Source organism: Poecilia reticulata, linkage group LG14, assembly GCF_000633615.1.
Source record: "Poecilia reticulata strain Guanapo linkage group LG14, Guppy_female_1.0+MT, whole genome shotgun sequence".
Taxonomy (NCBI): Eukaryota; Metazoa; Chordata; class Actinopteri; order Cyprinodontiformes; family Poeciliidae; genus Poecilia; species Poecilia reticulata.
In genome coordinates this window covers 24,626,460-24,652,977 of record NC_024344.1, presented here as the reverse complement: position 1 = coordinate 24,652,977, position 26,518 = coordinate 24,626,460, and the positions used below count along the sequence as shown (strand labels likewise).

The 26,518-nt window shown below is 38.3% G+C and overlaps 2 protein-coding genes across 2 annotated transcripts in view; one reads left to right on the top strand and one right to left on the bottom strand.

The window, feature by feature from the left end:
* LOC103476305 (calpain-5-like) overlaps window positions 1–25,262 on the top strand; it is a 38,967-nt gene extending 13,705 nt beyond the window's left edge. Inside the window, exons 3-13 of the mRNA XM_008428546.2 lie at window positions 1,076–1,207; window positions 9,316–9,524; window positions 10,762–10,954; window positions 11,711–11,904; window positions 14,094–14,171; window positions 14,979–15,174; window positions 16,531–16,653; window positions 16,750–16,946; window positions 17,262–17,383; window positions 19,016–19,152; window positions 22,536–25,262. Coding sequence (XP_008426768.1) covers window positions 1,076–1,207; window positions 9,316–9,524; window positions 10,762–10,954; window positions 11,711–11,904; window positions 14,094–14,171; window positions 14,979–15,174; window positions 16,531–16,653; window positions 16,750–16,946; window positions 17,262–17,383; window positions 19,016–19,152; window positions 22,536–22,718 — 1,764 coding nt within the window. The 3' untranslated portion in view covers window positions 22,719–25,262. The remainder of the gene's footprint in view (window positions 1–1,075; window positions 1,208–9,315; window positions 9,525–10,761; window positions 10,955–11,710; window positions 11,905–14,093; window positions 14,172–14,978; window positions 15,175–16,530; window positions 16,654–16,749; window positions 16,947–17,261; window positions 17,384–19,015; window positions 19,153–22,535) is intronic.
* On the bottom strand, window positions 6,636–7,499 carry LOC103476304 (olfactory marker protein-like). Its single transcript, XM_008428545.1, has one exon. It carries the CDS (start codon window positions 7,277–7,279, stop codon window positions 6,803–6,805), a length of 477 nt encoding a protein of 158 aa, XP_008426767.1. The 5' UTR covers window positions 7,280–7,499; the 3' UTR covers window positions 6,636–6,802.
* Window positions 25,263–26,518: the final 1,256 nt, after the last annotated feature.

Genomic DNA, 26,518 nt, shown 5'->3' with positions numbered 1-26,518 from the left:
TAGGTGTAAGTGTCCAGCAGCTTATTGAGTGCGTTTTCAGGGCTCACAGTCATTGCATATTGTGGCTGAAAAATGAACCTCGTCACAGAAGTAGCAGGAAATGTGATTTCACAAATGCAAAGCTGAGCTCCCACTCCTGTGGAAAAGGTCAGCAGTGTGACAGGACGGTGCATGAGGACAGATGGTCTGTCTCTAATTGATCAACTGGCCTCAATAATCTATTTATATGCTTTTATCATTACAGTTCTGAATCAAAAGAAAACCAAAATCGTACATTGCTTTTCTTTTGGTGTTATTTTAACACTTAAATATTTAAAAATGTTAAATATTAGGCTGGTGTACTGGGGGGGGAAACTACCAGTGTGTATCACATGTATCAGTTTTTTATAAAAATGTTTCTTAAGTTTATTAAAAACACAATAAATAATTAAATGTTGAAAGAATTATGTGAGATTTAATTTTATTACATGTTTAAAATAGAGTATTTCATTATTTTACCTCATATTTCCCAATTTCCATCCTGTAGTTTGTCTTAAAATAACTTAATCACTTAACGGTCATTCACCAAAATGCTAACACGTTAACTGATTGGTTAACCATCTGAGCTGCAGACCAATCATGTTGCCCAGAGTAGTGTTAACCACACCCACTAAGGCTCACGAATAGAATGAGTTGATATGCTGCTAAACAGAAATATGAAATAATAACATAGATGAAAAAATGATTAATTATGTTTCTTTTAACTTATAAGTGTAAGTGTCTTTGTTTGTATTATATTCAAAAATATTTATTTGAAAACATTGGCACCCTAAATATTTTTTATATTTTTAATTTTTTTAATTTTAGAAAAAATTAAATGAACATTTAACTACTGTATACTTATTTACATTATCACATGTGAATATTTATATAAACGCTTATTAATGTATTGAATTGTGTAACTTTTGATTATCTGTTTTAATTACCTGATGTTTCTTCATTTTTGAGAAATGTTTTCTGTCATTAAAATAGATTCTGAAAGGTTTTTTCCATGAATAAATGGAGCAATCATTGAGTGTCTTCTGTCTGTGTTTAGGAACTGTGTGAGGACCCTCACCTGTTTGTGGATGGCATCAGTGCACATGATCTACATCAGGGACAGTTGGGCAACTGCTGGTTTGTTGCAGCTTGTTCCAGCCTGGCATCCAGAGAGTCTCTGTGGCAAAAAGTAAGTATCTCTGAACGCGGTCTTTAACTTCATGCTGTTTTGGTGCATCTTCAAATGAAGCTAAACTTAGCAAAATTAATACAAAACTGTCTTTATACTTTTCTGGAGCAAAGCCGTCTTGTAATCCTGTAAAGTTGTATCTATGAACAGTTTTTCAAAATATCTCAAACTTCTTCTTTGGACTTTTTGTACTGCTTCAATCATTTCCTGTCCATTTCTCAGTTGTGACTATAACATCCATCCATCCATTTTCTTACACCCTCCTTCCATCGGGGTTGAGAGGGGTGCTGATGCCTATCTCCAGCTAAAACAGGCGAGAGGCAGGGTCACCCTGGACAGGTCACCAGTCCATCACAGAGACAGACAAGACAAACAATCATGCACACAAACATAGGGATAATTTAGAGAAAACTGACAAACAGTTTTTGGACTGTGGGAGGAAGCCCGAGTACCTGAAGAGAACCCACCATGCACAGAGAGAACACGTAAAGTCCATGCAGAAAGACACCCAGCCGGGAGTCGAACCCAGGACCTTGTTGCTGAAAGGCAACAGTGCTACCAACTGCACCACTAGGGCTATAATAATACATTTTTGTTTGTGAAACAGTGGCCAAACCACAACGCAACAACAAAAGCAACAGAGCTACAAACATAACAAAAAAGCAACAGAGCTCCAAACACAACAACAAGAAAGAATAAAAGCCACCGTGCATCAGCAATCAGAAACAACATAAGAGCAAAAGAGAGCAACAACAAAGTTTACTAAAATGAAGTTACATTAGTACAAAGTTACATTAACTTCCTTTTTAGCATACAGGTCCTTCTAAAAAAAATTGCATATTGTGATAAAGTTAGTCATTTTCCATAATGTAAAGATAAAAATTAAACTCACATATTTTAGATTCATTGCACACCAACTGAAATATTTCAGGTCTTGTATTGTTTCAATACTGCTGATTTTGGCATACAGCTCATGAAAACCCAAAATCCCTGTCTCAAAAAATTTGCATATCATGAAAAGGTTCTCTGAACGAGCAGTTAACCTCATCATCTGAATCAACAAAGTAACTCTAAACACCTGCAAAAGATTCMTGAGGCTTTTAAAAACTCCCAGCCTGGTTCATTACTCAAAACCGCAATCATGGGTAAGACTGCCGACCTGACTGCTGTCCAGAAGGCCATCATTGACGCCCTCAAGCAAGAGGGCAAGACACAGAAAGAAATTTCTGAACAAATAGGCTGTTCGCAGAGTGTTGTATCAAGGCACCTCAGTGGGAAGTTTGTGGGAAGGAAAAAGTGTGGCAGAAAACGCTGGACAACGAGAAGAGGTGACCGGACCCAGAGGAAGATTGTGGAGAAGGGATGATTCCAGACCTTGGGGGACCCGTGGAAGCAGTGGACTGAGTCTTGAATAGAAACATCCAGAGCCGCTGTGCATAGGCGTGTGCAGGAAATGGGCTACAGGTGCTGCATTCCCCAGGTCAAGCCACTGTTGAACCAGAAACAGCGGCAGAAGCRYCTGACCTGGGMTACAGAGAAGCAGCACTGGACTGTTGCTCGTGGTCCAAAGTACTTTTTTCGAATGAAAGCAAATTTTGCATGTCATTCGGAAATCAAAGTGCCAGAGTCTGGAGGAAGACTGGGGAGAAGGAAATGCCAAAATGCCAGAAGTCCAGTGTGAAGTACCCACAGTCAGGGATGGTCTGGGTGCCATGTCAGCTGCTGGTGTCCACTGTGTTTTATCAAGGGCAGGGTCAATGCAGCAGCTATCAGGAGGTTTTGGAGCACTTCATGCTTCCATCTGCTGAAAAGCTTTATGGAGATGAAGATTTAATTTTTCAGYACAACCTGGCACCTGCTCACAGTGCCAAAACCACTGGTATTACTGACYATGGTATYACTGTGCTCAATTGGCCTGCCAACTCTCCTGACCTGAACCCCATAGAGAATCTGTGGGATATTGTGAAGAGAAAGTTGAGAGAAGCAAGACCCAAAACTCTGGATGAGCTTAAGGCCATTGAAGCATCCTGGGCTCCATATCACCTCAGCAGAGCCACAAGGCTGATTGCCTCCATGCCACGCCGCATTGAAGGCTGCAAAAGGATWCCTGACCAAGTATTGAGTGCATAACTGAACATAATTAAAGGTTGACTTTTTTGGTATTAAAACACTTTTCTTTTATTGGTCGGATGAAATATGCTAATTTTTTGAGACAGGGATTTTGGGTTTTCATGAGCTGTTTGCCAAAATCATCGGTATTAAAACAATAAAAGACCTGAAATATTTCAGTTGGTGTGCAATGAATCTAAAATATATGACAGTTTAATTTTTATTATTACATTATGGAAAATAATGAACTTTATCACAATATGCTATGTTTTGAGAAGGACCTGTATCTTCCATTGAGGCTTAAGTTGTTTCATTATGGCTTTTCCACTTTGTTGACCCTTCTGGGCCACCATAGTGTGACTTTAAAAATGATCAATCTGAACAAGTGCAGATCAACAAAAAAAAAAGATCAACATTTTAAAAGGTTATCAAAGTTTTGCTGCTTGGATGAAAAATATATATAACAAAAAGTAGATATAATCCCATGTCTGTCTCCATTAATGACGAACACATTGAGGGAAAACATTTCTGAAGATGTACAATATATGAACTCAATACTTTGCTAAAGTGCAGTTTTAATTATCCTCTAATGAATGCTTGTATCCATTAGCAACCATTATTTGACAATGTAAAGATCAGAGCACTAAAGCGCCTCCCTGGTTTGCGTAGTGTGGAGTCTCTGAGGACAAACTGGAAGCTCTTAGGCTAAATGTGATTTTTATCAGGATGTAACCTGCAGAAGGTTGTTTACACTGCCGTGACTAGCAGCCAGTACAAATGGATGGAGAAAGAGTGATGATGCATTGTGACAGATGGATGGATGAACCCTGTGAAACTCTGACTTAGCTGCAGACAGATTAGCATATGTTCGATTCATAACTGGCCACCTCTCATGTTTTAGCTGATTTCAATTTTAATGTGAAGAAGCACAAACCTTAATGATGAGATTCTGTTAGAAGCACATCTTGTTTCTTCTTTCCATTAGCGCTCTGACAAACTGTCATTTGACTTTCAACTCATTCACGCCCTCAAAGGAGGTGTTGAAATTCCCGCCTGAAGCTGGAAATTTTTTTTTCTGCTGTTAGTTATGTCGTGACGAAACTGCATAAAGAAAAAGAACCTGAGAAACTTTTTTGTTTGTTTTAAAAACAGAAAACAGAATCCCAGTAATAACTGTTGATGGCACTGCTTTGTATCTTTACTCACTGCTGTTAACTTGATTTGGACACAACTAAACCCTAAAGGGCAAAAATGTTTAATAATGTTAACATAGAAAGGAAACAGAAGACATTTTTAAACATGAGGTAGTCCTTTTAGAAATAAGTTAAAAGAGAGCTAATGTGTTCCGGCCAATGTGCTGTCAGGAATATAATGACAGTAATAATACGTAGTAGTAGTAATAGCTATTATATTGTGCATATATATTATCATTAATCAGAATAATAATTATTCTATGCAATAATTGCAATTATAATAATGATAATAATACTAATGAAGATATTACATTACTATTGTTCCATTAATAATAGTAATGAAGATATTACTATTATTATTATTATTATTATATTTATTAGAATAATTATAGTAGTAGTATTAAAAAACTGTCATAGAATGTAATTGCAATAAAAATTTAGTATTTATTTATTTATTTATTTCAAGTTTATTTGTGTTGAACATTTCAGTAACAAGGCAGTTCAAAGAACTACATCATAAAAACATACAGCCAGCTATTGTGAAGCAAACAATTAACACAGTGATTATTTATTGTAATTATATTATTTTTAACTTTTTATTAATATAAATTATATCAACATCATTATTGTTATCAACATTATTATTTATAGCATTCCAATAGCAGTAGACATAGTAGAATTAAAAACAACTTTGTTATAAAATAAATAATAATTATATTGCATACATTGTATCGTTCTTATTCTTAATAATCATAAAATCTAGTCATTAAAGTGTGAATATACAAATATAAGTCACATTGGAGCCACAGAAAACTTATAAAGAGGATTTATTAGCTTACATGTTTGAACTATTCTTTCAATAAATATTTTTTCCTAAATCAGACATGAATAATTTGCTATGTTGAATATTTTGATGCTCTACTAAACCAATTGTCACTGATGAAAACTTAAGCAGCATTCTCCTGGTCACTGTTACGCTCATCAAGCTAAAAAAAACAGTCACCGCTAAAATACAATCCTGTTTGGTCCAATTTGGGTTTTGGTCAACAAGTGACATGCAAGAATGAGAAGAACAATGCATAAAAATGAGGAGACTAAACAATAATCCATATTCATGGATTCAGAGGCTGAAGGCGGGACGGTTTTAATTGGGACTCCTGAGAGTGCGCTGACATTTTTTGGGGGTAAAACCAGACTCAGCCTCTTGTGCTTCAACAAAATCTATTGCTGACAAGAAATGAGCTGAGATTCACCTGATTTGTGACACGTTCACATGTTCTCAGGCGCCTCTCGGGCATGGTTCCTGAGCAGAGCCTGAGGCGTTTTGTAGAAGCCACGGTGAGCCTTGGGGAGGAAGAGGAGGGAGAGAGCTTCCTTCTTCCTCCTGTTTGTCAGGGTCACCATTATGTGGTGGCTTGCTCATCTGCTGGGGAATACTCACTCTGTCTCTGTACATTTCCTCATGTGGGACCGGGCTCAGGCAAACCCTTCAGGGCTGAATGTTTGTCAGAAAGGAACATTTTGGTTCAGCTCTCAACCAAAGAAATGACAAATACAAGGATGATACAGGCATCTGAAAGCCTTGAAAAGTCTCAAATTTCTATTAGGTGTTTTCAGGGTTTGGAAAGTGCTTTATTTCTGTATAAAGTTTGGTTTTCAAACTGAACAGTTTTGTAACAAAGTGCAACCTGATGATTCATTAAAAGCCAAAGTTTGGAAATGTTATTTACAACTGAAGCTGGATTTTTTTCATACATCTAATAAAAAGACACAGATACATTTTTTCTCACTGTCTAAAGTTAAATCTGGCTTGTTTTAGGTCAGTTGGCATTACCAAAATTATTTTAGCTTTCTTTGTTTGTCTTTTACATCATTTACCTTAACACCATTTGGTTAAATTGTTTCAATGTAGTGTATGTTAATTATTACAAATGACTCAGTGACTTATTGACCATCTTATATTTCATACATTAAACAAAGTTATTGAAATTGAGGGATTTTTTTTTCTTTTTTTGTTAAATTTGTGTTTTCATCTTAGACCAGTTAGGTATATAGGGTATTTAATTTTACTGTGAGAAAAGTGTATGAACCCTTCAAATAAAACCAGGACACAGCTGTTATTTGATTTAACTGTATTTATTCCCATCATTAATGGCTGCAGAGATAAAAAGCAAACAACAAATTTGGTTCCAAATGTTCTTGAATTCATAAAATAAGTTGGCCGACTAGTTTATGACTGAATTAATCACACAAGAAAGGTAAAACTTTAAGTTCTTTCAGTTCGTTGCACATTTTAAGTATCCACCATGAAGGTGATGGAGCAGTCGACACTCTCAGGGCTGCATCCTTCTGCAAAAGCAAACAGGAAGTACATCACCTTCCTCACCTTGGCCAGCTCTGCGATCCTCTCCCCGAACTCAGCCGCGTCCGCCTCGTAGCACTGGGCGGGCGTGTCCCCTGCAGCTGTTCTCCAGAACACACCGACAGGCTCCAGCAGTTGGCGCGTCATCAGGTTGGTGAGGTCTGGAGTCCAGAGCTGCGAGATGGCCGTGATGGTGAGGCGCCCAGGCTGTGCCAGCCGCACCGTCCAGTTGGAGAAGCGGAGCGACTGCTTGGAGAAGTCCAGTCGGTACACAGACTCGTTGGGCCACAGCAAGCGCTCGCCCTCCTGTCGCATCTGACTGCGCTGCTGCAGGGACTGGACCCGCAGGCGCATCACCTCTGTCAGCTGGCCATCCAGCCGGAAATGCAGCTCAGTCTTTGCAGACATTCTCCCACAGCACTCAGCGGTCGTCAACAACTGCAGGCTGGATTAAAATCGGCTTCTGTGTCCAATCTTGACTTTTTCTCTGTCCACTATCTCTTAATCTCCGTCTGTTTCTGCTGACTGCCACAGTTTGCATGACTTCACGCCTAAGCAGCCTTAAAGAACAGAGGGAGGGTACAGATGAGCCAGGAGAAAACAGGATCTAATTACATTTCAAAGCAGAGCTCAGCACCGGCCCACTGGGAGCTGTACTTAGAACTGTTTGTCACACGTTTGTTTTTGACTTTGCTCGCTTGGTTACAGCAGCACATCCAGAACATAAAGTTCTATCTGGATCGCTCAAACTTATAATTCAATTTGCAGATATTAATGAAAAAGTCAGTCCCTGATGTGTTGATTTTGGTCAAGAGGAAAAGGATGAGAAAAAAACCTTTAGTTCATTCCTCTTGGGACTTTAGAAATAACAGGGAATGCAAATCACTGTGTACTTCTGTTCAGTCTTAAATGGGATCTATTATACAAAATTCCAATTTTGCACTTTTTTCGGCTTCCATTTGACTCCCTACTATACAGCTACTGTAATATGATATCATAGAGGAAATAAAGGAGGAGGAAATTTCTGAATTTGAAAAGTTGAAAATTTGCTAGAAAATACTTGAGAATTTTTTATTTTTTTTGGAAAGCTTGAAAATTTCAGCGTTTCAAAATTCAAAAATCTTTGACTTTTGAAACTTTTGAAATACCACTGTGTGCTTTGTACAATGGCTGCTAGAAAAGACAAGTATTTACTTGTTGACTTAACCTGAGTGAAGTTGGCCCCCCACCTTCTTCAAATCAGACAAAATTGATGTCAAACGTTTGTGCTACGTTTGTGCTGGTTTGTGCAGCAAAAATTTTCGTTTGTGCCGCTATCATTTTAAGGATATAAAGAAATGTTTCTAGAGGTCATCCAAGGTCAACCACCCCCCACCTTCTTCAAATCAGACAAAATGGGTGTCAATCAACTCAGCTACGTTTGTGCTGGTTTGTGCAGCAAACATTTTTGTTTGTGCTGCTTTGGCTTTGAAGATATTAATGAAAGTGTAAAGGGCAAAAGGTCAACCAGCCCCTCAACTTTTATGAAATCCAACTTTCTTTATATCTTTAAAATGATAGCGGCACAAATGGACATTTTTGCTGCAAAAACCAGCACAAACGTAGCACTAACGTTTGACACTAATTTTGTTTGATTTCATAAAAGTGTTCAAGGAAGAGTAGTAGGTCACATTTAAGATGAATCACCTCACTCCCAGAGCTCTGTTGCTTCATCACAATAGATGAAAGCTAAGATAGATAAAGTGAGCAATAGAAGCATGAAAGATAACCATCCAAAGGGCCACCAAATGACTGTGATGCGTCTCTCTCCTCCTGCTCTGGAGCAGCAGCGGGCTGGATTCTCTCCATCGGCACAGAGTTGCCTCCTGCAGAGAGGTTTGGCAGGAGCTGCTGTTCAGTTAGCTCATCTTGACATCTCCAGGGACACCCGCTGGAGGCCTGTCACTTCGCTCACATGTTGCTGTCGCTCACTGTTCATAGTGTTGGAGGTTCCACCACTGTCTGTACAGAACTGGGAAAAACGGATTTGCTCCCTTAAAGATTTATTTTCTTTCTGTTTTTTTTTTATGTCAGACAAAGATAACTTGATTATATAGAAAAACAATTTTCAATGATGAGAAAAAAAAATCAAAACCAGTCTGACCCTTTTGAAAAGTTCCCCCGCCTTTTTTGGGCCATTTTTTGATGTCATTGTCTTTCTGCACAGCTCATATGTTCTCTTACTGATAGGGATCAAATAAAGAAAAACACTGCTTAATTGACTTAACGCATTTCTTTTTGTAAATTGACAAATACATTGAATTACAAATTTATTTCAGAACTCTGAACCAGTACAGCACACTTCAATGCACCAGCATGTTTGTTGGTCAAACAGTAAATATGACGGGACGTGATCTTACTGAAACCTCCGCTCATACCGTGTCTTCCATCTCGTTTTGCTCCAGGTCATCCCGGACTGGAAGGAGCAGGAGTGGGACACCGAAAAGCCTGACTCGTATGCTGGGATTTTCCACTTCCGCTTCTGGCGCTTTGGTGAGTGGGTGGACGTTGTGATTGACGACCGGCTGCCAACAGTAGACAACCAGCTCGTCTACTGCCACTCCAATGACAGCAACGAGTTCTGGAGCGCCCTGGTGGAAAAGGCCTACGCCAAGTCAGTATCAGTACCAGCAGATATTCAGCCTCAGATGAGGAGATGCTGATGATTTACGTTGTAGTTTTACACATTAAAGCTGTAAGTCCTCAGCGGCATACCTGAAATAAGAAATAAGATTAGTTACCATAACTACGCAGATGAAACACAGTTCTATATTACGAAGATATGAGGTGACTCTGAACCCATCTAAGCACTGGACAGATCCTTAGAACAAATTGATGTGTGGATGTGCCATAACTTTCATTCATCAGAACAAAAACAAAACTGAATTTGCTATCTTTGGACCTAAAGAAGAATGATATAGAGTCAACACACATCTTCAGTTATTACAACTAAAAACCACCGATCACGCATAAATCTGGGAGTAGTGATGGACTCTGACATGAACATTCAGAGCCACATAAAGACAGTTACAAAGTCGGCCTTCTATCACCTGAAGAACATTTCCAGGATTAGAGGACTAATGTTCCAGCAAGATCTAGAGAAACTCATCCAGGCATTTATCTTTAGTTGCATTGATTACTGTGACAGTGTCTTCACAGGTCTGCCTAAAAAATAAATTCTCCAGCTGCAGCTGATCCAAAACGCTGCTGCTCGTGTTCTGACTAAAGCCAGAAACATAGAGCACATCAAACAGTTCTAAAGTCCTTCCACTGGCTCCCTGTAGCTCAGAGAATAGACTTTAAAATTCTGTTGTTAGTTTATAAATCACTAAATGGCTTAGCACCACAATACATTAAAGATATGCAGTTGTTGTGTCAACCTTCCAGACCCCTCAGGTGTTCTGGTTCTGGTCTGCTCTGCATCACCAGAACCAGAAGCAGAACCAAATGAGGAGAAGCAGCATTCAGCTTCTATGCACCACAAATCTGGAACAAAGGTTAAATTTGTAAATAAGAATTTGTTCTTAATTACTCACCTGGTTAAATAAAGGTTGAATGAAATAAAAAATAAGTAAACAACCTTCCAGAACATTGCAAAGTTGCTGAAACACTGAGTTCCTTTAAATCAAGGCTAACCCCACCTCCTTAGAGCTAGCAAATGGATCAACATATTTGATCAAAATATTTGATGTGTATTTGCTTGAGGATTTTAATGATGGCAATTGACAAAATATGTTGCTTGTTTCACAGTTGATGACTGTATGATGTTTTTATGATGGAAAGCACTTTGAACTGCCTTGCTGCTCTAATGTTCTACAGATAAACTTGAACTTGAACTCCTTTCCCTGCAGGGTTTACGGCTGCTACGAGGCCTTGGATGGGGGAAACACAGCAGACGCCCTGGTGGATTTTACGGGCGGTGTTTCGGAGCCTGTGGACCTTCTAGAGGGTCAGATGGCGACAGATGAGGTGTCTCGTAACCAGCTGTTTGAACGAGTACTCAAGGTCCACAACAGAGACGGCCTCATCAGCTGCTCTATCAGGGTGAGCTAATGACGTCTTTCACCGAACGCTCATAGCTTCAGACCCCATCTGACATCAGACATCCGGCTTAGTTTGCTTCTGTAGAAAACTAACGACTATTCTAGTGATTAATTGATTAAACTGATTAATTGATTAAATGGGTAAAAAAAAAATGGGCACATTCTCCAAATTTTGAATTTAAGCTTTACATACATACGTATATAGACTTTTTTTTACTGGTTTTTCCTAACATCATTTGATGAGTGTTTTTCATCAAATGATGTTTTTTGCAAATGTTCACTCCAGTTAACTATTAATTAGTTGATGATTATTTAAATTGTTAATTCGTCATGATTATTCTGATTAATTGTTTCCCCCTAGTAGAAATATTCTGTAAGATAATGAATGAAATATCCTGCATTAAGACTTCTAGGAACTAAAAACGTAAAGTTTATGACATCATACTTTCAGAATCCAGGAGCATCAATAATAGGTTTCTAAAATTATTGTTAGTTGCAGCCCTAAGCACTTTGTATTGAGTTGTTGCCGAAAATTTTCTACATAAATAACATTACCTTTACCTTTAAGTAGTGGATGATTACTGATGTTAAATATTGAAAATAAATTTTAAAGAAAGAAAGTAACATTCCAACATAGATGCTTTCCAAAGATCTTCCCACTGACCCAGATGTTTAGTTTTTATGGATTTCACAGAAAGGATCATGTTGTCTTTAGCTTTTTGGTTCTTCCTGAATCCTGACTCTTTCGTTTATCCAGGCGACCACAGTGGAGGATATGGAGGCTCGGCTGGACTGCGGCTTAGTCAAAGGCCACGCCTATGCTGTGACAGACGTTCGGAAGGTGCGGCTCGGTCACGGACTGCTGGCCTTCTTCAAATCGGAGAAGCTGCACATGATCCGCATGAGGAACCCCTGGGGCGAGAAGGAGTGGAGCGGCCCGTGGAGTGACAGGTAAACACAATGCTGCAAATGTTTCATTTTCAAACCTCTTGAAGCTGCTGTCAATTCAGTCAATTTTGATGTAACTGAATTGTCTGTGTTTGTTAAAGGAGGAGAAACAATGAATATATCATTTAATAAGTGACCTTGCTATGCTACGGTCTAAACATTTTCTCTGAATTAATTTCCAAAAGTGAGATGGTCCTCTGAGTCTGACTTTGACACGCTAATTTCTAAGAGACTACATGAAAAGAATGAGCAAATCTCAGATGACTGGACAGAGATCAGCCCATAAATAATGCACACATTGTAGACGAGAGCAAAACAGTGGAAATGTCACGTAGACACTGAAAAATGGAAATGCAATCAAGCTAATGGGCCTCCCAGTGAACAACAGGGAGTGAATTCAGCCCTTTCAGACGACTGGTTTCAGGATTTCTGCTTCACTCGTCCATCTCTGCTCCACTGAGGAACAGATAACAGTCACATAAAGATCCTCCCTCCACAGAAACCAAGCAGGGAGGTGGTAACTCTGTGTAATAATGGAATATGAATTATTGATGGGGGTGAAAGAAACAGATGTCATTAAGGAAACGTGAATCATCTCATTCACTGACTGTCGCTGAATTATTTAGCTGAGGTTTGATCAAACCTGTTGCTGAGTGGAGGCTGGAAGGCTGTTAGGATGGAGCAGTCGATCATAAACAGAGACACACTTAGAGAAGTTATAAGATTTCCCAGAGCCGTAAACACACAGCAGACATTAAGGTTTAGCTTTGAGCTATGCAAACTAAAGCTGTTCATTGCGCCATGTGACTGATTCACTGTATTTATTTATTTTTAATTGTTATTATATATGTAATAGTAGTAAGAGTATAGTGGTAGTAGTAGGATTATTCTATTTTATCATGTGTGACTGATGCATTATTTGTTTTCATTCATTTACTTATTTATTTGTAAGTAATAGTAGTTGTTTAATAGGTCGATGAAGTGGTAGTAATAGAAGTATTTGTCATGTGTGGTGGTTGAGAGGTGGTGAGGATGAACGCAGGAGACCCAGATGAAGATGATGATGATGATGAATTTAATAATGAGAGTAGCCCAAAAACAGTCCAGTCAGGCAGCACGGCAGCAACAATAGCACACAGCTAATAACCGGTAGCAACTAACAAGGAGACTGAATACAGGAGCTAAGGCTAACCAGGACTTTAAACAGTGCGACTGGAGAGCTAGACATAAGACATACAACAACGATCTGACAAGAGACAAAGACAACAGGTGGGTTTAAATACACAGGGAGGGTAATCAGGTAACTAGACACACCTGGGAAGCAATCAACGGGGAAGACGCAGAGACAACAGAGACTCACAGGACAGAAACTGAACACAGAAAACTCTTAAAAATAGATACACAGAAACACGGATCATGACAGTATTAGTATTAGCAGCAGTAGTAAATGTTGCAGTAATGATGGTTGCAGACAAAGTAGCAGTAATAAGTACTGCTACTTATACGGTGGTTAGTATAAGTAGCAATAATAGAGGTAGCAGCAGGCTATTTTATTACATGGAATTTGTGCACTATAGATTTTATATGTATTTATTTATGATCAGTGTTTAATAGTAGTTGCAGTGGTGGTTGATGTAGTAGTAATGGAAGTATTAGTAATAGCAGTAGTGGTATCAGTTTGGCAGTAGAAGCAGTACTAGTACTACCTGCTACCTCTACTACTAGTATTAGTATTATTGGTAGCAGAAGTGGTAGTTGTAGTAGTATCTAGATAGTTAGGTCAATAAGATACTGAACAAAAACATTTTCATGTTAATTTGTCTAAAAAAGTCAGTAACTTTTTCATTTAACATTTAAAAGCTATCAAATGTCATTTAATCATCATTTATTGATCTTAAAAAGTTCTGTCCCATTTAATTTGAACCTATTTTGTAACGTTTGGAAAAAACATAAACAAAGGAATCAGCAAAAACTCTATGCACTTTATAAGTAGAACTAATTTGTATTAAAGCAAGTCAGATAAGGTAAAGTATTACTTTTTAATTTGTTTTGAGTTTCTTTTAATGTACAACTCTGAAAGAAGAAAAAACGACATGTTTTAATATTTGCGATAGACTGTGCATATAGTTACTGTGTGAAATAAAAAAATGCGGGTTTGTTTCAACGAGGTGCTGTGTTCCTGCTGATTTCAGCTCTGAGGAGTGGAACAAGGTGAGCAAAAGTGAGAGAGAAAAGCTTGGCGTCACCGTGCAGGATGACGGCGAGTTCTGGTGAGACCCACAATACTCCTAACACTTTGTACCAATATGACTATCACAGAATAAGCTGATGATCCTGCAACACAATACTGCTAATAATACTACTATTAAATACAAAAGATTTTAATATTGCTAGGTGTAATTGAGAGAGAATTTAAGATTTCCTGGCCAGCATCAAATAAATAAAATTGAAAATCAAATAATAGTGATAATGTTAAATTAATAATGTTGAAAATGATAAATATTCATTTATATTACACTGCAGAATCAAATAAGCTTGAAAATTTCTTATTTTTTGCATTTTTAGATGCACTATTTGGTACATCAATTACTGTACTGCCAATTTAGATTTTCATATGAACCGTAATTCGATCCAAAAAATGATAATTTGTGCTTCTTCTTTTTTTTTTAAATTTCCGACAATATGGTAAAAACTTATTCCAACTTAAACGTAACTGCAGCATATCTTTTGTTTGTACGTCAGGCTTTCTCTTGTGAAAAAATAATGTTAATCACAGTTAATTCATGACTGACCAAGGGAATCAATTGTAATTTTAAGTAGAGCAGAGTTGGTCTGAATTGATTTTTCATTTAACCAATTAAATTTATAAAGAAAGCTTTTTTTTACTTAATTTATCATTGTCTGATATTTGTTTGATGAGCCAAAACATTTAGGCTGAAAGGCTTGTTGTAACCTGTTAACATTCCTCTTTGCTCTGATTTCCTTTCATTTGAACCCATTTAAGAACTTCCTCTTTTCCTCCAGCCGGTTTCGACTCTCTCCGGTCTATCTTCTCCTCTTTGCCTGTCCTTCTGCAGGATGAACTTTGATGACTTCTGCCAGTATTTCACTGACCTGATCCTCTGCCGCCTCATCAACACCTCCTACCTGAGCATCCACAAGACCTGGGAGGAGGAGGTGATGAGGGGCTCCTGGATCCACCGCCAGGACCCTCTTCGGAACCGATCGGGAGGCTGCATCAACCACAAGACCACCTTCCTGCAGAACCCTCAGGTCGGTCAGCAGCAGTTTTGGTCAAGTTACTTGGAAATAGGGCTGGACTATATGGCTGCAAAACATATCACAATGTACAGGGTTGATAATTATTGATCAGGTTTTTGTTTTAAATATTAGAAATGCTGCCAAACTAGTGGTGCCAAACTTCTCTGTTTCATCCAGTTTTCCCGCCACGCTGCTGATTTTTATGTGTAAACAGTTATGAGGCACGGTGGCAAAACATGAAACTGCTGCTGTGCAATTTACTCAACAGGTTGTTGCTAGGCAACTGAAGTTGGGGAGAACTTGTAACTACTTGTCACTCAGCAGGTTGTTGCTAGGTAACCAAAGAGTGAGTGAGTTAGCTCATGCCACCAACCTAGCTTAGCTGGCCATGAGAAGTTGAGCAGCTAAAAACGTTCCTCTGCCTACATCTCCCAGAATTCTTTGCAGTTCAGTGAAATTATTGGATATTCTATCAGATGTATTATCTGTTGATATTGATCACGTATCTATGGGGACATATGTTGTTATTAATTTATTGTGTCCAGTCTTACTTGTATATAGTAATTAGTTGCTAATTACTGATTAATTCCCAATACAGTTATCCAGTTACGTTACTGATTACTTATTATCAAAAATATTGTTTTTATTACTTTACTTTGTTACTTAGTTTAAAAAAATGCACAACCTGAATGCACTGTAAACGATATACCTTTCTGCCTAATTCTTTGTATAGACCATCATATCAAATTTAATCAAAATGTATATGATTTCAATTATGTATGTGATAGACTCTGTATCTATGACAACTTAACTTAATTAATTTAAATTAAATTAAAATGTAACTTAATTTTAATTGATTTAAAATCAAACTTAATTTTAATTCAATTAAAATTAAGTAAAATTTTAACTTTGTTGTTAAAAATAAATAAAAACAATGACATTTCTTCCTAGTTAAAGTCTGTCTTACAGCAATACACCTTCCACAATACAGGCTGAGAAAAATCGACAGAATAGCAATAATATTCAATCAAGTTTCAATCATTGAAGTTATAGAACATTTCAGCAATAAGGGAGTTCAAAGTGCTTTACATCATGAAAAATATAAAAACATCATAAACACATCATGCAATCACCAATTGTAAATCCAGTTAAAAAATTACACATCAAATATGTTGATTAATGTTCCATTTATTATGGTTTAAAAGCAACTCTGAACTGGTGGGTTTTTAGTTTTAGTGTTTCAATGTTTCAGCAGTTTTGCAGTTTTCTGTAAGTTTTTTCCAGATTTAAGGTTCATAGAAGCTGAACTCATCACTGGTCACCAGCTGTGGAGGGTAATAACAGATTCTTGTTTTTTTTTTCTACCAGTATGTGTTTGACGTGAAGAAGGTGGAGGATGAGGTGCTGATCTGCTTGCAGCAAAAAGAGAAGAGAGCCACGCCCAAAGAAGGCAAAGGGGAAAATCTTGCTATCGGCTTCGATATCCACAGGGTAAAAACACCAAAAAAAGAAAGAGAAAAAAACAATAAAAACATGATTGCTTTTATTTTTTCCAAACTTCTGCTATAACATCTTGTCAATCTGCAGGTGGAACTGAATCGAAAGTACCGTATGCACACAGCCCAGCAGAAAGTAGCCGGTTCCATTTACATCAACTCGCGCTGCGTCTTCCTCAGGAAGGAGCTAATGGAAGGTCGATACGTCATCATCCCCACCACCTTTGACCCCGGGCAGCAGGGAGAATTTCTGCTCCGGGTCTTCACTGATGTGCCTTCAGACTGCAAGTAATTATGAGGGGCGACCGAGAAAGCCTGTAATTCAACCTCTTTAAGACATTATAAAGACGGGTTGATCTTTGCCAGGTTCTATGGTCATTTAAATCTCAACTCTTAAATCTCTACAAAAATACTCATTAAAGATGCAGAAATAATGAGCTTATCAGTTTTGTTTCTAACGTCATAAACATTGAATCTTTAAACTTTCTGTTTGTGTTCAAAATGAATAGAACATGCTTGTTGCTTTGTTGGAAAGCACCAGCAGCAACAGAAGCTCCTTCAGGTTGAAATATCTCAGTGTTTCTATAAACTCTCTCTCTGCAGAGAACTGACTCTGGACGATCCTCCTCAGACCTGTTGGACAGGGATGTGTGGCTACCCTCAGCTGGTCACTCAGGTCCATGTAGTGAGTGCTGAGGGGCTGCAGGGACAGGACACCAACGGAGGTAAACAGCAGCTGCAGTCTGAGTGGGGGCCTTCAGGGGGCTCTGTGGAAACCGCAGAAAGTTAGAGGGAAAATGAGGGGAAAATACTCAAAAATAAAGAAATTGAATTCCATACATTTTTTATGTTAAATTTGTTTTCAGTTTTTTTTTTTTTGTTAATGAAAATAAGTTAAAATAAATCATATTATTTCTGATGCTCATTTTCTGATTGGCTGCCGGTCAAATTCATCAAGCTGCTTTGCTCCTTAAGCTACCATTGCTGGCAAGACATCAAAAATATTCTGACGAGACAAAAAATAAGAGAAAATAAGATTTGATGGAATTAATCTAAAATATTACACATTTTCCTATCAAAAGAGGGGATTGTAATAAAAAATTGTGTTATTTAATAATAAAGTCATAATATATTTTCTGATAATAAGATTTTCTGAAACAAATCTCATGGCCATCTAACAGTTGATGTTTCTTTACATATTTTGTAGCATTGTGTGTCGATTAGCAAAGGGCGTTCCCAGCAAGAGGTTAATGCTCTTTGGGGGATCGTGGCCTGGAAATATTTGGGAACCCCTGAACAAAGCTAGTGTTTAGGATGGAGCAAAAGGTACCACAGCGCCTCCTGGCTGCCATTCCTTATACTTTTTCTTTTACTGATTTCATTTTAGTAGTAGCTTTAATTTTACAGTTTACTTAAAGCAGTTAATGAGCTTTATTTACGTAATCTATCAACAAAAAGTACTTCATAGAAAAAGCAAATCCATTCGGTCAGTTACATATGGTCTATTTTAATCCGGTTTATTTCAGTACAGTTAAAATGTGATGAAAGACTGGAAATAACTTGGAAACATTTAAGGACGAATCACTTTGCAACAAGAATCCTCCGAGAATCCCCCTCTTGATTTTTATAACTGAAGAGTCAATGACCTTTAAAAACCTAAGAATAATTTTTAACCTAAATTGTGAAATTATTTACTTTGTAACATCAGACAGTTGGAGTCTCCTCATGTTTTCCAGTCTCCTCTTAAAATATAATTTTTTTTTACTGGATTGTAACTCAGTTTGAAGTATTGGCTTACGGCTACTTCTATTTATTCTTTATTGTTTCTTTGTGTTGTCAGTGTTCAGCACTTTGGCCAACTGTCTTGTTTTTAAAGTGCTTTTAAATGAATGTGGGTTGGATTGGAATCAAAAAGAGGCATTTTAAAATACTAAAAGGCTTAGAATACTATTTATTTTCGAAGATAACGTCTCTGAGAATAGTTTGGATACATTTAATAAATAGCAAAGAAATAAGCAGTTGTTTCAGTACTTGCCCTGCCAGACAGGGAGAAACTGGTTCCAGTCTCTGGTAATCTGACTGGTGCAACTCAAGTAGATTTCATGCAAACATCATGTCTAACACTTTTATTTATCACAGTGTTAATTGCGTTGTAAACCCCTTAACTCATTAATTGTGAACAAAATCCATAGTAGCAACAAATACAGATAAATAATTGTCAAGTCTTATCTGAATCTTTTTAAGCAGTCAGTGTAAATTCTTAATTTTTTGACTAGGTTAGGATCATAATCAAACTTTTATCTGCAGAAAAAGATAATTACATATTTATGTAATTTTCTGCCTTTTTTTTGTTGCAGCTGTGGATTCTTATGTGATAATCACCTGTGAAGGAGAGAGGGTTCGTTCACCAGTTCAGAAAGACACACGTTGCCCAAATTTTGACATCAAAGGCCTGTTTTATCGCAAAAAGCCCAAGGAAGCCATCCATATCGAGGTGAGCAGTCACTCTGCTGATTCAGCACTCATTCAGGGTTTAAACCCCAGGATGGTTTTAGAGTAAAGCTGCAGGTCGATCCGCTTGTCTGCGGGAGCCACGAGCAATTCAAGGTCTAAACACTAAATATTCAACTGCTTCTAAAAACTTAGAAACAAACTGTTTCTGCTGTTTCACACAAAACATGAACTGTATTAATATTTACCAAAGTAGACATTGCTGGTTTAACCATTTAATAACAGTCAAATGGGGATTAAGAGCTGGGTCATATGGAGAAAAAGAAATTATGAACATGACAGCATATCTTTGAATATAAACTGGAAAAAACATTAAAATAAATTTTAACTTGTTTAAAATGCGGCCTTTTGGATATTTGTTTACCCCTAATGTTTTTGCATCCCTCGACTGCAAAGAATGGTACCAATTTGGTGATTGATGTTTTTTTTCTTGTAATGAAAGTTACAATTTACTGAGACATTAATATATGAAAATGTTACTACTAAATGTAAAATCTTAGAAACAACACAAAGTATTCAACTTTTAATAATCATGCTCTTTGCTTTCCATTTTATTTTGCAGTAAGTAAGGGCACAAATATCCAACAAGTTAAATTGGTTGAGTTTATTTAAACTCAACCAATTAATTGAGTTATGTATTTTCTAGTGTAATTTTATTGCACAATCAATGTGTATATCAAATATGACAACAAAAATACACTTCTCAATTTAATGCTTTGAATTTGGGTCTCGGGTACAAGCGGCCGAAATGGGTTTCCTCCGCAGGGTGGCTGGGTTCTCCCTTAGAGATAGGGTGAGAAGCTCGGTCATCCGGGAGGGACTCAGAGTAGAGCCGCTGCTCCTCCACGTCGAGAGGAGCCAGTTGAGGTGGCTCGGGCATCTGGTAAGGATGCCTCCTGTGGACGCCTCCCTGGTGAGGTGTTCCGGGCACGTCCCACCGGGAGGAGGCCTCAGGGAAGACCCAGGACACGCTGGAGGGATTACGTCTCTCGGCTGGCCTGGGAACGCCTTGGGATTTCCCCGGAGGAGCTGGAAGAAGTGGCTGGGGAGAGGGAAGTCTGGGCCTCCTTTCTGAAGCTGCTGCCCCCGCGACCCGACCCCGGATAAGCGGAAGAAAATGGATGGATGGAATTTGGGTCTCTTCAAGCTCCTGCTCTTTTTGGCACTGCCTTCAGCGCGTCATAACAACAGTGCTCCTCCATTATGTTGTTTACAACTATTATGGTTGTAAACAACATAACAGAACATTGAACTGAGTAGTAGTTTGTATGATGAGCTCAGCAGATGTACAGATCCACCAGGTATTTGGTAATTGCTGCTGACTAGTCTGAAGGAACTGAGTGGGGGAGTCGCCTTAAAATACATTCACAGGTGAACCTCCAATTTAATCAAATTAATGTCTCATTTAACCTAAAAACTTAACCTATCAGAAGCTTTTAAAGCTTCTGATGGATGATGACATCAGGTGATGATGTCATCTAAGATTTCCCTCATTGTTAGACAGATAGTAAAAATTCTGTATGTAAAATGATATTGACATTAACAAATACTTTTCTGACATATTCTGGTTGTCATTATTGTAGCATTTAAGTAATAAAAATATGATGTAACTTCAGACAGGGAGAACATTTTTGTAATCTTTATTAGATACATGTACACTTCTGGTTTCAAATGTATGTGCTAATACTAGAGATGTACCGATCAGGTCTTTTCCTGCCAATACCGATTCCGATCACCCAAGAGGGCCGATCACCGATACCGATCACATAATTTTTTTTTTTTATCAAAAGCACTACCGGTTACATTATGTGGAAAAAGGAACCATGAATTCACCTTAATTTAGACAAAAATGTGTCTTTAATAACTTTTTCCAAGAAATAAACAGGCATTGTGCAAATTGTACTACTATTGATAATACTATCTTTAACAGACTGAAAACATATGATGGCTCTGAAGAGGCTAAATAATGCAGAGTCAAAATAAAACCTCTCAACATTGCCAAACAATTCAAGTATAAAGCTTAACATTCAAAGGCAAATACAGGTTCCATTACAATAAACAATCCAGAGTTACTGAATGAAAACTTCCTGATAGCACTGCGGCTAGCTGATTACTGCTAATTCTGATTGGCTGTTTCTGACTGAGCAGAGTAATTATGCAGAAAAGGGAGGAGGCAGAGGAGATCGATTATTTTTTTTAGAGATTATTTGTCTCATCTTAGGACAGCGAAAGTTTTAATATGTATGTAAAATTTAATTTTTTTTAAGTTAGATGCTGCAGCTTTAAGCAGAGGTTCGGTGTGAGAGTCACTACCAAGTGGAGCTGAAGCGGCGCTCCGTCTGTGAAATATTACTACCTGTAGCGCGKAGCAGCGGTTCAACAGCGAGAGCAGAACCAGCGTCTTACATCGCAGCTCGAAGACTTAAATAATTTTGCGGGTTATTTGTTTAGCTTTCTGACCGTCATGCTAATCCGGGTGAGTGTTTGTAGCTGTGCGCTGCTTTACCTGCTGTCTGATCATCCATATGTCTTTTTTACTGCAGTGAGCCTCGATGTAGCCAAACTCCTCAAGTATGACATTGTTTTTATGCCATATTAGATTCGTCGTGTTGATGCATTTTGACGTGATTCACCCCACGTGCTTCAATTTTCCGCCATAACACGCAAACTTCCCCAGTCACTCAGTGCGTTATAGTTCCACATCGCTTAGGATTTGTTGCTGCGCRTTTGCGCAGTGTGAAGGAAGGAGGAGACCAGCTGCACAGGCAGGCTGCAAAATGAAATGCAGGTGATCGGTTTGTGTGATCGGCAACAAGAGATCGTGATCGGCGATCACTGATCATACACTTTTTCACGGAAATCGGCCGATTATGATCAGTGGCCGATCGATCGTTACACCTATAGCTAATACAGTTAACACATATTATTTCCTGTCACAATAATTAATTGTGCTGTTCCAGAAGTTATTGCAATAAACAATAATATTGCTGTTTTGAGCCCATTTTCAAATAATATAAAAGTAATGGCATAATGCCAGTTCAGATTCTCAAAGATCAATAAACCTTAATTTCTAATGAACATTTTACATATTTGTCATGCTGTCTTTGGTAGAAAAGAGTGAGAAGCCTTATCTTGCGATCAATTTTTTTTATTGCTTATGTGTTTAGCTATAACATAAAGTACCAATACAATATTTTGTTTGTAACACAATCAAATTAAAAAAACTTCCTGGTCTACGCCTTCGTTTGCAAATCTCTGCAGCTCTCTTTCTTCTTCTTACATTTCTTTCTATAAGGTGTTTCCTTCTCTTTTCTTACCCTTTTCTGTTTCCCACCTGTCTCTTGCCTTTCCATGAGCGGTGCTCAGATCTACAACAAGAACATGATCATGGACACCTTCCTGGGACAGGTGGTCCTGTTCAGCGAGCCCAATGAGCGGCAGGAGCAGCACACGCTTCACCTCCGTGACAAGGGCAGTCGCCAGGACAACGACATCCCGGGCATGCTCACTGTGCGCCTATTCACCTCCACCACACTCACCAACATCTGACGAGCTCGTTACCGAATCTGGGGAAGCTCACCCATCTTTCTGAGCTCACTGTCCTTCACTTTGTTTTCCCACTTTTTCTTTTTGGGGAGTTTTTCAAAATACCTGCATCCATACGTGTAGGTACAAGGTGCCATAAGGGTTATGTTTTAACAAATTCCTGCTAGAATAGAATGGATAATGTTATTTATTGTCATAATATTATCTGAAACTGGGCCACTCTACAGGTTTTGATGCTGGAAAGCTTCAGTTAAAGGGGACCTATTATGCAAAATTCACATTTTGCACATTTTTCTCGTTCCGTTTGGGTTTCTAAAAGCAGCGCAAGCGCTTTGAAAAACTTTTTTTGGAAATAAATTCATGAGTTTCAAAAACCTCCCAATTGTTAAGTCACATTCCACAGGCACAGCGCCGTTGATTAGCAACCCCACCCAGGCCCAGCTCTGTTACCTAGTAACCCTACTCCAGCACGTTTGGTCAGCTGGGTTTAACACTGCTGGAAAAGACAAGTGTATTCTTGTTGACTTGTAACTCCACGATCTATTTATCGGCTAATTTGCTCATGTGCTAAAAGAAATACTTCCAAGAAAGGTATGTTTTTTTTTTCTCTTGGTAATCATTGTAATTGTAAAAATTCAATTTCGTTCAATTCAAAAAGGCTTTATTGATCCGACAGGGAAATGAAATGCTGTTGAAACTAATATTTATTCAAACATTTTCACAGAGTTATTGTAGATGTTATATATAAATAAATAAATAAATAAGAATAAAAATATTTTTAATTATTATAAGCTTTAAATAAAAGTAAATAGTACATGTTTTAAAGAGAATAACTAAAAATAAGAATAAATACAGTATTATTGGATTTTGAAAGACTTATTTTCTAAAAATGACCTTCCAGTAAATGTTTGTATCTGTGAATCACACGTGAAGAACGATAGAGTAATATTAGGATATAGTCTTATACAATTGATTACACCTTTAGCTAATCTCATAAAAGATATGATTGTTATGAAAGTAAAGGTCCTTTTTTCATCCACGATAAGTATCTCACAGTTCCTTCAGTCGTATTACATTTTTTTACTGAATAATGATCTTTGAACCAAATTATAAAATGTATTATTCATTAAGAGAATTATAACATAGTCCAGAAAAATAGCATAGGTAGTTTTTTAATTAATGTAAATTAATATGTTAATGTATATTTTGAGAATGATCCAGAAGTATTTTCTTCAGTGCATGCGGAAGTTAGCCAGCGGTACGGATTGTGTTTCCTGAACAGACCGTGCAGTGGCAACGCATTTTTGTTGGTCGTGCGGGAGGATCCTCTTCTGCTTTTCAAAGATACACAGTTATATAATTGTGCATCTGTTTGCGTTTTTTCAGCCTCCTGTCCCCTCTTCCTGTCATTTAAAGTCACAGCAGGCTCTAAAACATCTGAACTGACCACACTAAAATCTCATTATCTGAGAATGATTTAGTGCAAAACCTGTAATGAACCAGTAAAACTATTGTTGAGCAGGTAAAAAAAAAAGATCCCAAAAAACAAATATTTGCATTTTAATTTATTGAATTTTGTGTCCTCCAGTAGTTTAAATTTTCCAGTTAGGGCCCCCAAAGGGATATCGTTTTGGTCACCCCCTGCCCTAGACCTAACCTGTTCAAAGAAGCATAATAGGTCACCTTTAAATGAATTATCCAAAATTATTTACTACGAACTGAGTTTACCCTGGTCATACAACACATTATGCACACATTTCTGCACTCTCCATGCATGTGCCAATCTTTCCAAGGGCTCTGCAATGCCTTAAGGCTGAGTCGGTCTCTCCTGTTTCAGGAGACGGAGGGAGGAGTTCTGTGAAAACTGTTTTCAGTGTTAGCACCGTCTGATCTACAGCCTTCTGTCCCCCCTTCCTGTCAGAGCTCAATCTCCCTGCCCAGATGCCTCAGCTCCTTGTCAGGTTGCAGCTGCTTCAGAGAGCATCCAGCCTGAACTTTACAAAGAAAAGCCAACAGCAGCTATTTCCTCCCTCTACCAGGAGCTTTCTTTTCCTGCGCTTACGTGTAAAGTCTTCGCCTCCCCCGTCTCCCGTCACTTCTAAACTCGCTGCCGGTTGCTCTGGACGATCTGCAAACTGCATGGCTTGAAAACGTTTCTGCCTGTGCTGCACATTTTTCCAGTCGTAGCTTAGCAACCGGGGCTCCTGATCGTTTCCCCTGTTCTCCCCAATGTTGGAGTGCAAAGATTCAGCTTGACATAAACCAAGTGCTTTATGGGACCAAAGATGAGCCGGGCCCTTCGCTCTCTAACGTTCCGTTCAGAACCTTCTGGCCTAGCCACAAACCACCACCCCGTGTGCCACTTCATCTCTTAATGGCAACACCACTGCCTGATGCTTCCTTTGACGAGAGTCCAAAGGGTCGACCCGAAAGACTCGCCGAAGACAGCGGCCGTGATTCTGAGAAGACGCCAGCTGCGTTTCCATTGATTATAAATTAGCCTAAAGTTGCAGTATGTAACAAACTCCAGTTGTTGGTCATGTGACTCGTGTGTTGCATATTTCCATTGCAGTTTTCTGAAATAAACAAATTTCAATACATCCAAAAAAACCACTTCAAACTTTTTATCAAAAAACATGTTTTTTCAAAAATGGCGTGTATCCTGCAGCAGTATGTAACTTTTTTAAAAAAAGATGTTTTTTCATATTTGTTCATACTATCATGTAATGACAATATAATATGAGAGACAAATTGTGGAAAGATCAATCTCCTCCACCTCCTCACTGAGCTACTATTGCTGTCTGAAGAAATGCAGTGCTCCAGACCAAAAACAACCAAGCAGAGCGAGGAGGATCTTAGTGCTGTCAATCAACTTCATGTACTCACTGCTAAATGTGCTAATTGTGGAAAAACAACTTACTGTTACAAGAAAACAGTTTATCTGCTATCATTGGGGGCTATGCTACGTAGCCTCAGCTGACTAGCTTGAGGGTGATTGACAGCGTTAAGACCCACCTTCTGGCTCTGATTGGCTGCTTCTGGTTAGCGCTGGTAGAAGGCCGAGGAGCTGTGTTTTTGTTTTTCAGATTATCTGTCTCATACTATACTGTCACGACATAGTGATAGATTCAACAAATGTGCAAAAAATATTTTTTTTTAATAAAAGTTACATACTGCAGCAGAAAACACCAACTTAAAAAACAAAAATAAACTTGTTTTTCCACTAAGATGAGGTGATTTTCAGTCATAAAATTGCAATGGAAGCACATTTTTCACATCACATGAGTCACATGACCAACAACCGGACGTTGCCACTGGTGCAAATCACTAAGAAGACGACAGGAAGTAGTTGGACGATCATGTTTTTTTTAACGACTTATCGCGTGAACAAACTTCTTCACGTGAGATTCTTAATTGTGTTTCTTATTTAATGGAAACACGACAATTATGAAATTGTGTTTTTTCAACATTAGTGGAATGTCGTCAAAGTTTGTGGTGGGAAACGCAGCTTGTGTGTTTGTCTCGCTTCCTGCCGCCTTGCTTCAGATGTGGATGAATGCAGATCTGTTGACCCTGTATGTATCTGGAAGTCACATTTCTGTGGGAAGGTGTGAGCAGAACACCTTGCACTTTAATTAACTTAAAAGACAAAGAAGCAGGAAGTTTTTATCAGCGGAGACGTTTCTGCCAATCAGCTTGTGCCATCGTCTCGGTCTCGGCAGGATGGATGAACAGATCTCTCTCGTTAACCATGACTCTTCCTGCATCGGTCATGTGGCCACATGGTGTGAGCTTTTTGCTCC